General features: G+C 46.1%; 1 protein-coding gene across 1 annotated transcript in view; it reads left to right on the top strand.

The window, feature by feature from the left end:
• Positions 1-826: 826 nt before the first annotated feature.
• Positions 827-11,862, top strand: part of CRB2 (crumbs cell polarity complex component 2) — a gene marked incomplete at both ends in the record, with an annotated part of 30,782 nt that continues 19,746 nt past the window's right edge. Inside the window, 2 exons of the mRNA XM_082295029.1 lie at positions 827-899; positions 10,178-10,876. Of these exons, the coding sequence (XP_082151155.1) occupies positions 827-899; positions 10,178-10,876 (772 nt within the window). The remainder of the gene's footprint in view (positions 900-10,177; positions 10,877-11,862) is intronic.

Raw genomic sequence — 11,862 nt, 5'->3', positions numbered from 1 at the left:
ACTTAATTCTCATTACAGTCAGTTTAATCCAATTGTGATGTGGATTTAGAGGGACTTAGTAGGTCTCGGCTGAGTGTGGGCTGTCTTTTTCCAGTTACTGTCATTAAACAATGCACACTGATAACTTTTTCCACTCGTAAAACTGAACCCATGTGTCTAAAGGTGGTGTGATTTGGTGCCCGTGTTTTGCAGACACCTCTGTTGATCTCTCTAACTGTTCCTCTATTGGGAAGAGGATTCCTGTACATTTTGTGAGTTCACCTGTCCTGTGGGATCACCCACCCCATGAGAGACAGCAGTAAAGACTAATGTGGACTAACTCTGGGATTAGCAGAGTGCTTTTGTCTTATTTCTCTTTGAACAAAGCAGCCTCACTCAGAAAACTGTGTTCGATCCTCCTGTGGAATTTGTAAATATGAGCTGATGGAGAACCCTGCATCCTCCAAACAGCCTCGGTCCCGAACCAGTTCTGAGCCCTGTCACAGCTATGGGGGTGGGGACACACCAGGTGTGTTTTCAGCGTTATGGAGGGGCAAAGGGAACACCCCCGGCCCCGCTGCCCGCCAGCCCCGTGCCGCGGTGCAGCCGGCTCAGTCCGCTCCGCGCGATCCAGGCGGGTTTTGCCGGCGCTCCCGGCGCGGGGCAGCGCGGGCTGCGGGGCTCTGTCCGCGGGCTCAGTGCTGCTGCGGCCTGGCCGAGCACGGGGCGAGCGCCCGGCCTGGGGAGAGCCCGCCCCGCACCGTGATGTGGCCACAGGAGGGGCTTGCTGGGCTCCAGCTCCTGTCTCTCCCCGGAGGGGTTTAGAACAGTCACTCTTACACTTGTCATGGAATTAAAGAAAACTACCTCCAGGCCGTACAATGCTGCTCTCCTGCTGCCACTTTTCCTCTTGTTTTGGGGTAAGTTTTTGTCTCCTGTGCCTGATTCTTACCCACCTACTATGCAGTAACTTTGGATCAGATCTGTGACCTGCCCTTTTATTGAACAAATTGTCATTTTACAGTTAGATTTGTAGCCTGAAAACTTTAGTCTGGAAGATAAACACGCATTTCATTCTAGATATGTTTTTCCTTCTATGTCTCTTTTCACCTTTCTCCCTGTGCACATGTATGTATGCATTTATTCACAGGAACTAAAAATAATTAGGTATTTGTGTAACTAAGTATTCAGCTATTATAGTAACCATTTTCTCCATTGGAAAAGTCTGAATATTTTGGTTGTGCCCATACAGAAGAAACGCAGACCTTTGTTTCCATCCTAAATGCTTTAGAAATACATCTGGGCACAAGAGGATTGTACCCAGGAGAGTGTAGTGCCAGATACGTCTGGTACAAAATGTGGAGGGAGATCACAGGACAGGAGTGTCTCCATCTAGAAATTTTGAAGAAAGCAGATCCATCCTCAAAGTGCAAGAAGCAATGAGGTAACAAAAGAGTCTATCACACTGGTGGGGGGGTTATTTTGTTTTGTATTTTTTTCCACACTTAAAACTTACTTTATAGCCAAAGAATACACTTGAGTGTACTGGGATTCTCCAAGTTCCCAAGACCATGTCTTGGGGTTCCACTGACACCCTTTCCATTTTCCAGTATCTTATGTTCCCTGAAAAGAAGGTATCTCTGTTTTCTGTTTCTTCTGGAATAGGTGCCTAGAGATCTGCTGGGCCTAGACATCTGTTTTAGTCATCTAGGGATTATAAGGTCATGTCAGGAACACGTCCAGCCTTTTACTGGAAAGTATGAATGAGGTTGAACTGGTCTCCTTATCCTGTCCTCGGTAATGCCAGGCCAGTTACCTGTAGGTACCAGTCAGGTTTGGTTTCCACTGAGCAAGTACAGGGATGATCCACAACATGAAGAATTGGATGTAAAATATGGAGAACACTGACAAAATACAGTCAGAGCCTTTTCTCTGCTCGTGTGTGCTGAACACAGCACTTGGCATTTTGTGCATTAGTAGGTGATGTTTATGTAATTTTTGAGATTTGGAGAAAGTTTTCAGCTTTTCCTTTGATTCCCCAACAGTCTATTTTTACTTCTGAAACCTCCCAAGATTTTCTTTGCTCTGGTCACCTCAGACCATGAATGTGAAAGTCAAAATATGTTGTGATTTTTGTCTGATATTTTTTTTCTTTCTCTTCTTTGTACCAGCTTCTTTGTCTGGTGTGTTTGCTCTAAGTGCCTGGAATTCCTCTGGCCACAGGGAAGCAGCAGGACTGTCTTTTGTATCTAGTAACCATAGCTACTGGTTTGGAGTGTGAAGCAATTATGGTGGCTTTGTGTTGGGCAGAGGCAAGGCCGGTTGCATGGACAGATCGCCCGCGTGCGGCTGCCAGGGCCGGGCTGTGCTTCGGGGGTTTGTGCTCTCCTACCACTGCACTCGTGGCTTTTCACTCCTGGAGAAAGCTCTTCTCTGGAACATTGATTTACTGAGAACGTGGTGTTCTTTTGAGTGCAGGTGGATGACTCTTCTTGCTGGAGCCAGCAGAGCTGAAGGGAAGCGCTGATTTTCATAGGCTTTCCACCTACTCCTGTTTTGCAAGGGGAATTCTGCCAGACTTTAGCTGGAGTGAATGGTGCTATTTAGATAGCACTTGTAGGTTTTTAATGCCATAAAGAAATGTCTTTTCTTGCCCTTATGAACCATATAACTTACCTCTTTTATTTCTAATTGACTGAGTCTAAATGTCATTGAAGCGGTGAATACCTGAGTTACTTGTTCACAGTTTTTTTGGAAATTCTGAATATGCAGTTGCCTGGTGCAATCTGTACCCATCAGCATCCTGCAGCCAGATCCTCACTATCTCCAGTTGTTTAAAAGAAACCTCAGAGGGGCAGCAGTTCAGGCTCTGCCTGTGACTCCTCTTTTACTGCTGCTGCCTGTGTAATGGGAACACAATAGCTCCCAGCTAATTCCTTGTCTTTGAAGGAGATTCTGGAGGGCAGAAGGAGTGTCTTCTCATTTCTGTTCCCACAATTCCAGCCATCAGCAGGCACAGGAATTCACATACCTTTGGCCTGAAAGATGCTTTGGACGCCTGCTGAGAGCATGTGCAAGACAAACCTGTTTTGCTATCAGCTCTCATGCCAGCTCTTGAGATTAGCTTGGACACAGGGACAGTTTAGGGTTTATTCAAAACCGGGGAACAAATAAAACCAATCTTTCCAGCTGTTTTGTTCATTGTCAGTATATTTAAATAAGAATTGGAAATTAAAGCCTGTGACTCACTCTGATGAACTGAATACACAGGAAAGTCCCTGTCCCAGTGTTTGATCTGTGGAAATGGCTGAGAGATCAAGAGAATGTGTGAAACATGAAGGTCAGCTTGGAGGAGTGTTTATTAAGGGAAAATACTGTGGTGTCCTGAGGACGAAAGATCAAAGAGTTACTGTGGCAATATATTCAATGCTGTCATAAACCAAGGATTCATAGCTCTTGTCTTCCTCCCAGCTCTAGAAGCATGATAATAGGAGTTACACCTTCAAATCTGCAGTAAACAGTGAACAGATAATGAACACAAGCTAGCTGGCTTCTTGTTCCGTGGTAAGAATGAGTTCAATTCCCTGAAGTGGTATTTCTGACTAATGCTGTTAATGCCTTGGGCCATGGTGTTGGCGCTGCTGGGCCCCGTGGATCGGTGCCCACTGTTTGGCACCTTTTAGCAATTCACTGGGCAGGCTGGGGGGGAGAGAGCCAGGAATTGCCATCCTCCTTCTTTGACGGGGTAAATATTCTGCATATTTCACAAGAAGAACCTGAGGCATGCTTTTTGTGCCTGAATGAATGAAAGTCTAAGTCTAGGCCTTTGTAAATTCTATATAAATATTTTACACCATTGGGCTGTGTACGTGTATCTGGCATGAAAAACTCTGGCACACCAAGAACTTAATGTACAAACGTGGTGTGGAATTTGTTGATCTCCAGTAACAAAAGGAAACAATGTCAGAAGCAGTCTGGGAAGTGGTGGACACGCAATAATCTGGGTAAAACTGTAATCTGGCCTATGTGCAGGGACATCAGATGTCTTAAAGTTTGTATCCAAGGTGGTATTTGGCTGAGACACCAGGCTTGTGTGTTTAACCTACCAGAACTCTGCAAGAGACATCAAAGCCATGAATAGTAAGGCTCTTTTTAAAACTGACTTTTCCAAAAGACACCCTTGGCATTACTGGGATCCCTGGCATCTTGTCAGGCCCTTTATTCAGTATTGTCTTAAGAAGTCCTGCCTGCTGATTGCCAACACTTCTTTTGGATTAGCTAATCTTTATTTTCAGGTTTGGGTTTTTTTGGTCATAGTGCCATGTCTTGCTTCACATAAATTGTCAGATCTGATAAGCTGATAACCTGAGACAGTAATGATAATGTTTAGCTTCAACCAGCAGATATATCTCAGAGTTCTTTCTCCCTTTTAAAAAAATGGGGAGGAAGAACTTGACTCTGGGCCCCACAGTTATCAAGGTACACCAGCAGAGCTGGGCATTGGGAAGCTGCTGCAGCCCAGGGGCTTCATAATTGCAGTCCAACATTGGTGTTTCGGAGGATTTCCCATTCCCATATCCCCTTTTCTGAGGCTAAATAGAAAAGCCTGCTGTTAAAGCAGCTGTCACAAAGTGCCATTACTGTGCTAAACAGGACAGGGAATACAGGTTATGAAATATTTTAGGCTAGGTGAATTATCACTGCCAGTTATTAGCATGTCATGAGCTCGTCAGCAGTCTCAGAGAGTTTCAGGCCTTGTTTTCTGGTGCTGGTGTTACTCAGAGCAGATGCTTAGCTCAGGTCTGGATAGAAAGGGTTTAATCTCTGTGTGTAAGGAAGGAAATGGGGCTTGTAAAGCCCTAGGGATGTGTGAAGCCACCTGAAGAGGCCTTGTACCCTCCCTGAACAGGTACATAGAAGGTGCTTCCTGAAGAAGAATTTGGTTTTATCCTGCCATTCCCTTCCATAGCTGTCATTCCAAAGTGAGCAGGGGTGGGGAAGAGAGAGTGTGAATATGAAAGCCCCTTTTCAAGCCTGTCCATTTCCCTTTCTGGTTGTGTGGATCCTGGGAACAGGCCAATGCGTGTCCCCTTTCACTAATCCTTTACACTGACCAGGATAGGGAAAGATCAGCAGAGGTCAGCAGGGATTTACTAATATAAGCACATGCCTTCCTGTTGTCATGGAGACCTAACTCTCCATTCCTTTATTCAGAGTTTATTTACTAGTTGGGTTGCTCTGAATCCCTTCTGGTGGAAGGGTTCCCTTTCTACCCTCGGCCTCAGGATCTTTCTCCAGTGGGAGGTGTGCTGGGATGAGCAGCAGGAGCACAGCCTGACTGGTGAGAATTGCCCCAGGCTGGGGTTTGACCAGTGGTTTGGAAACTTGGAGATCCCTCAAGCTCCATTATTGTTGTGGTGCAGCTGGGACCTGTGGTGCTCTGGGAATCCTGTTGTTCTCACCTCTTAGTTGTAAATTGGGTTTTTTTCAGTTGTTGTAGTGGGGAGGGCAGGTGAAAAATATCTGTAGGAAGCTTCTTTCTACCCAAGGTGGATCTGGCTTGTCCAAGCTGACATTCAGTTTTTGCTAGGCCAGGAAATAATATTAAGGCAGCCTGACTCTTCTGGGAGCTGTGTCTGTGATTATGAGCATTTTTCAGGGGTTATGCACAGGTGATGGTACATTTTCATTTTTCACCCAGTGTAGGGTGTGTGCATGAACAGGTATTCAGGGATGGGGATTTCCAGTAGGTATCACTGCCTCTGCTTGGATTTTTTTTTTCTGTCCTTCAGTACAAAGGAAACTGTGAGCTGATAACCCCAATGCTGCCTCTTCCCTGCTGGAATTTTAAGTGATCATTAAGACACCTTTAGGGTAGTTATCAGTGCAGCACTGAGCATCTTCCACAAGGTCAGGTGTGTCCCCAGACTGACAACATCCATCCTCTGTCAGAGTTACCCAAGATTTTGAAAAAACAAACTTGTGAAAAGGAAACCCCCAAAATAGAAGCCAGTGAGTGATGCTAAAGCAGCTTCTCCAATCAGAGAAGTAATTGCCTAACTTCTCATTAATTTCCGATTTTTTTGTGGTCAAAAAACTCGCTGTTGCAACTTCAACAAGATCACACAGTATAGGTATAAAGTATAAGATTATTGAAGTCAATGATTAAAACAGAGCCTGGTAATGCAGCTTGTTTGCCTTAAAGTGTTACAAAAAGTTACAAACCTCATTGTTTGAGGAAAATCTTTGTCAGCTACCTTTAAAGTGTAAAACCAGCCCTGTCCTGACAGAGCTCAATGAATGCTTTATATGGGACTCTGGTAGCCTTTGAAGTTCCTCCTAATCCACCCCTAAATGCCTGGAACTGTTCTTCAAAGGAGCTGTGGTCTCCTCCAGTTTCAATGCAGAGTCGGCTTGCAGGATGGTATGACTGTAATACACTTTTAATGCTTTTTTCCCTTACAAACATCACTAATTCATATTTTTCTTGTGAAACATGAAGGAAAACTCCCGAATATCATTGTTAATCCAGCAACAACTACTTTGGTGAAAAACTATAAACTCTTGTCATTCAGTGATTTCCTTGACCTGATTTTCACTGTGTTCATGAAACAGCGTAGTCTGAACGACATGTTTTCATGGTTCTTATATTGTGCAGCAGGAAAAGCTAATTTATTCATTTTTCTTATTAGTGTTTGGTGCATATTCATGTGCTATGCACATTCATACAATAATTTATTCCAAAACTGAGAGCAATAACTCTATGCCCTAGGACTGATGGTTGAAAAGAGCAAAATAAGAACAAAAAACATCAGATGTGCTCTTTGTCAAGCCAGAAGTTCAGCACTGCCATGGAAGGAGTATTAGGGTTAGAATACATTCACACAGAGGCATGTTTTGTCCTTGGGAAATATTCCATATTGGTACAGGTGTGCTGGATACAGGGGAGTGTGTGGTACAATTTGGGGTCGGTGCTGTTAATGTGCCTGAAGCCTCCACTGAGTCAATCAAACACATGGGGAATTTTCTGCCAGCTGCAGTTCACAGAATAAGTTGCAGTTATTTAGGTAAGTTTCATTTCTTGTGATTTACAGTGCAGTGTCCTCAGCCTGCTCCATGCACGCCCTGTGAGCAGTGCCGTGTTACTCCAGGTTATCTGTTCCAGAAAAGGAACATTTTCCTCCAAAATGAGGTCCTGCTGAAGTGCATATATTAACAAGTGCTATTGTTCACGGTCACGGTGAGTTTTGAGCAGACTGGAGTTCTCCCTGTTCCTTCACTTCTCTCTCTGATAAGACAAGAAAGCCTCTGCACTTACTAGTGAAGCTTTGTGTTGTCTGCAGTTGAACCCCGTTGGGTCTGTGGTGTGTGATTATGGGGCCATATATTTGTCACACACCTCTCTGTGAGGGACAGGCAGTAGTGACTCATACAGATCATTGAGCATGGCAGCTGTATGATGGACCAAACCAGAGAAGGTACAAAAAGGTGTGTCTGTTGTGAAAGAACGTTGGGAAAGGCAGGAAATAGCAAAGGGCTTTGATGTTTAGCTTTATTTGCAAAAAGCCTTTTGCCTGTGTTCTTCTCATGGAAGCAGAAAGCCATGCATGAGCCTTGGCAGTGACTCAGCCTGGCTATGCCAGCAGTGCCTGGGGATTCTGTGGAAATGGGAATTTCTTTGCAGATGGAGTGTGCTGCAGCTCCTTCCCTACATGCACCAGACTCGGGCTCCTTTTTTATCCCAAACTGTGCTCCTGGCCTGTGGAAAGTGCAGGCTGGGGCCGCTTACTCATTAAGCCTACAAAGGCTCATATCTCCTGCCTAGTAAAGCTCTTTTTCGAAAAGTTTCCTGGGCTTCCACTCTAATTGCCACAGAGATTCCAGGCACATTCCGTCATCCTTGTTTTCTGCCTGACTGGCAATCTGAGAATAAAAGGGTTGATGGCAGAATAATGGGATTGCTGGACAGTGCAGGGCTCAGCAGCTCTCCCCAGTATCACATGAGAGAGGAAGGGAGGGGTGGGCCATGGAGATGATGCTGGGAAGAAAAAGGGCTGCCTAAATCCCTGAGCACCCTCCCTCCCCCAGCAGCATGGCCTCTTAAAAGAAGACTTAGAAACACTACAGTCTTTGGTGGGAGGAATTTGGGGGAGGTCAGGGCAGGGGCAGGCTTTTGTAAACCAAAGTCTCCTATAAATCCCTTTCAGGCCCTGAAGTCGGTGCCTCCACCTTCAGGTACAAAGAGACTGAGGAGCTGATGGGGCAGAGTTGATAGAGCACCACTGACACAGATTAACTACTGGGGGTGTATAAAGTGCACCAGAGCAAGGCAAACGTGACCAAAATTGGGCTGGGATAATGCTGGCACCAGTGAGAGAACGTGGAAGGTCAGTTGGGGAGCAATGATGTGGTGCGTGATCCTGGCAAGTCCTTAGCATGGAGCATGGCAGGATAAAGCAACATTCCCCATGGAGCAGGGAGGGCTGGGGGAGCTGTGGGGATTTGGGATCCACCTGCAGCTTTGTGGGGTTTCCAGACTGAGGCCTGTCACTTCCTGGGCCACAGCTACTTAGTGAGAGCAGCAGAAAGGGTGAAGAGCTGCTTACCCAAAGGCTTCGAGTGATGGCTTGACTTCCAACACCAGGGAAGTCTGGATTGTCTCACCAGTAGCAATTTCTCAGATACCATTTGCTCTTTCATGAGCTTTATCTCTGCTTTGAGACCATTTTTCATAGACCTTTTCCAAACATCTGCTATATAGTTGTTTGCAGAGTTACTTCCAAGTTTGGATGTTTCATAACACTTATGCAGGAATCAGGCTGGGATATCTCTACCACACAGCTTCCCTCTTATTTATCCTGGAACTGAGCAGAATGAAAAGCTCTGATCTCCGAAGGCCACAGTGGGATGAGGTGCTAATGACTGCTGCCTTTTTGGAAGGCGAAGCTCTCTGTTTGCACTGCCTTTGTCCCTTTATTCTATTTTTGGTTGGTTTATGCCTTTTGGAAAGTGCTTAATTGTGGCATTGAATCCGGGACATATATCCTAATTCTAACATAAAGGCCACTATCTCCTGTGCCCTGGGCTGTCCTGCCCTTTGGCCAATCTGCTCCTTGTTACACAGAGTAAATTTAAAATTTCTTTTGGAAAATAAATGAGGATTCCTCCTAATATTCCATTCTGCTCAATTTTGAAGTATCTACATTGAATACTTTTTTTTTTTTTTCCTATCGTGTATCCTACATAATCTCTTTTATATGAACTAAATTTACAGTTCAGTGGGCACGTCCTATCACATTTCCGGATGGTGGAGTTGCTTAATGGGGCAAGAGCCTTTTAAACACTGCCTTTGTGGGCACAGCAAGGCATTGTGGCTCAGTGTGAATTAACTGATCACATCCAAATGCTCCCAGATTTATGGGAATCTGGTCTCAACATTAGTTGCTGGTATCTGGTTGTTAGACTGCTGTTTTGGCTCAGCAGGTACTGAGTGTTTGGATCTAAAATGCCATCAGCACGGTGATCTCAGCAGTCTCTGCTTTTCCTTGCTAAAAATGTCCTGCTGTGTAAATTTACGTGTCTAACATGGGGAGAGGGTGAGGGTCAGTGGTTATCAACCTGAGCTGCCTAATGTAATCAGAGACTCTGTGAAATGTGCCCATTTGTAGTTTGCCTTGGGTTATTTATGGGAGCATCTTCAAATCACTTCTGGATTAGCTGAGAAAAAACTGCATCCCCAGAAGAAGCGGCTGGGACATACAGAGCCACAGCCAACACCTGAACTCACCCTGCCTCTCTGGATTTCCAGGCACAAATGCTGTGCCCTGCCAGTGAAAGGGGTCATGGAATTTTACACGAAGTTAATCTTGTGAATGGATTTAAGGTTATATGTGTCACTGCTCTCAAAGTGACTCATGGATGAATAAGCACAAGTAAAATAGTTGGTTCATGAGTGTCTCCTAAAAAAGCTTGGTTACCCAAACTGGCAAGAGATTCCTGATTGCCACCAAGTGAAGGGCTGTTGTCTTCTTTATAGTAAATGTTTGATTCTCCAATGTCTTTCTCATCTCCTGGCTAGAACAGCCCTTTGGAGTGTGGAATTTAGGTGGGCAGTCTCTGAGTTGTGTATGGGGATTGGCAGAACTTTTTTCTTTAGAGCTACAAATGCTGACTAACAAAAAGTCTCTTTTCTCAACAGGAACTTCATACTCTGAAAGTGACAGTGGCTGTTCCTCATCCCCATGTGAGAATGGGGGGAGCTGTAAGGATTTGGAAGTGGGTTACCAGTGCACCTGCCCCGTGGAGCCTGTAGCCTACATGGGCACAAACTGTGAACTCCTCTATGATGCTTGCATTAAACATGACTGTCCTGCCCACATGACCTGCACCCGGACTCCAGGACTCCTGGAATATGAATGTGTGTGTACGCCTGGCTCCGCAGGTGCTGACTGTGACAGTGTTGATGAGTGTGAGAGCAGCCCTTGCACAGACCCTCGATTTGAATGTGTGGATAGCACAATGGGATACACCTGTAGATGCCAGCCGGGCCCCAGTGGAGAAGGCTGCCAGACAGAAAGTTCCGTGTGCTCCAGCCGCCCCTGCCTGAACAACGGCACGTGTGTGGAAGCTCCGGGCGGGTACCGCTGCCTCTGCCAGCCCGGCTTCAGCGGGGCCGCGTGCGGGGACGACATCGACGAGTGCGCGTCAGGGCCGTGCCGGAACGGGGCCATCTGCAGGGACAGGGCGGGCGAGTACAGCTGCTTCTGCGTGCCCGGCTTCCAGGGCTCCAACTGCGAGATCGACATCGACGAGTGCGCGTCCCGGCCCTGCCGCAACCACGGCACCTGCCTCAACCACATGGACCACTACGAGTGCCGCTGCGCGCCCGGATACACAGGTACCGCCGGGCTGCTCTGCCTCCTCGGGGCGGGGACAGGAGCTGCCTCACTGCCTCGCTGAGCCTCTGTGTTCCCGCAGTGTCCGGGGCTGTGTGTGAGTAATGATAGGGCTGCTTGCAGCGGCTTCCAGGCAGTGCTTGAGGCCTTGAATTCCATGGACGGCGTGGGTGTTGAGAGACAGGGACCCCAGAGTGGACTGCCTGAGACTGAAGTACTAGATACAGAGTAGCTGTGATTAAATTAAGGAAGATACACATAAAAAGATATTTATCATCAGGAAATGGATACTTAGGGTTTCCAGGTATAACTTGCTCTGCCGACCTGGCCTCTAGTTCTTTGTCCTGTCCAGCAGGATTTTTCCAAGGGAAGTACTTGTCTTTTGGAAAAAAGTGTCTTTTAGTTGGAGATTTCCAATTCTTTCATGCCTGGCAAATGTTTATTTGGCACGTGATTTAAGTGTTTCTCTTTTGTGCATCTGTGCTAATGGTGACTCAGAGAGGAATCCACACCTGTGAGTTATCTGTGAGGGAGGCAGTGGGGGACTCTCCTTCCCCCAGCCCTGCTTATCGGAGTGGAATGGGGTGGAATGTGTCCATGTCTGCCTGGTACCACCTCGCACATGAACTTTCTCAGCCTTCCTCCTGTTCACAGACTGAAGTGTTTAAGGAGTTGGGTTGCTGTGAAGGAATGCTGCTGATTACCAGTGGAATGAGAAGAAGTTACAGCATCAGGAATGCACGATGCTGACTCACTCTCTGATAAAAATGAAGAGAGATGAAGGAGAAACAAGGCAGAATTTTTATGTGGGCCCTAAGGTTATTGGTGATTTTGAGTATCAAGCATAATTCTATCTTAGCAAATCAGTTTCTTTCTTTTATCTTTATGCTGAATCCTCAATTCAGGATTGTGGGATTCCCTGCCAAAGGAGCAATAAAGTGACCAAGGCAGCTGGAGGTGTTTGTTGTGCTTCATGTTATTCTGATGT

Source organism: Coloeus monedula (genome assembly GCF_965178545.1).
Source record: "Coloeus monedula genome assembly, chromosome: 21".
In the NCBI taxonomy this organism is placed as follows: domain Eukaryota; kingdom Metazoa; phylum Chordata; class Aves; order Passeriformes; family Corvidae; genus Coloeus; species Coloeus monedula.
This window is presented reverse-complemented; position numbering and strand designations above follow the sequence as displayed.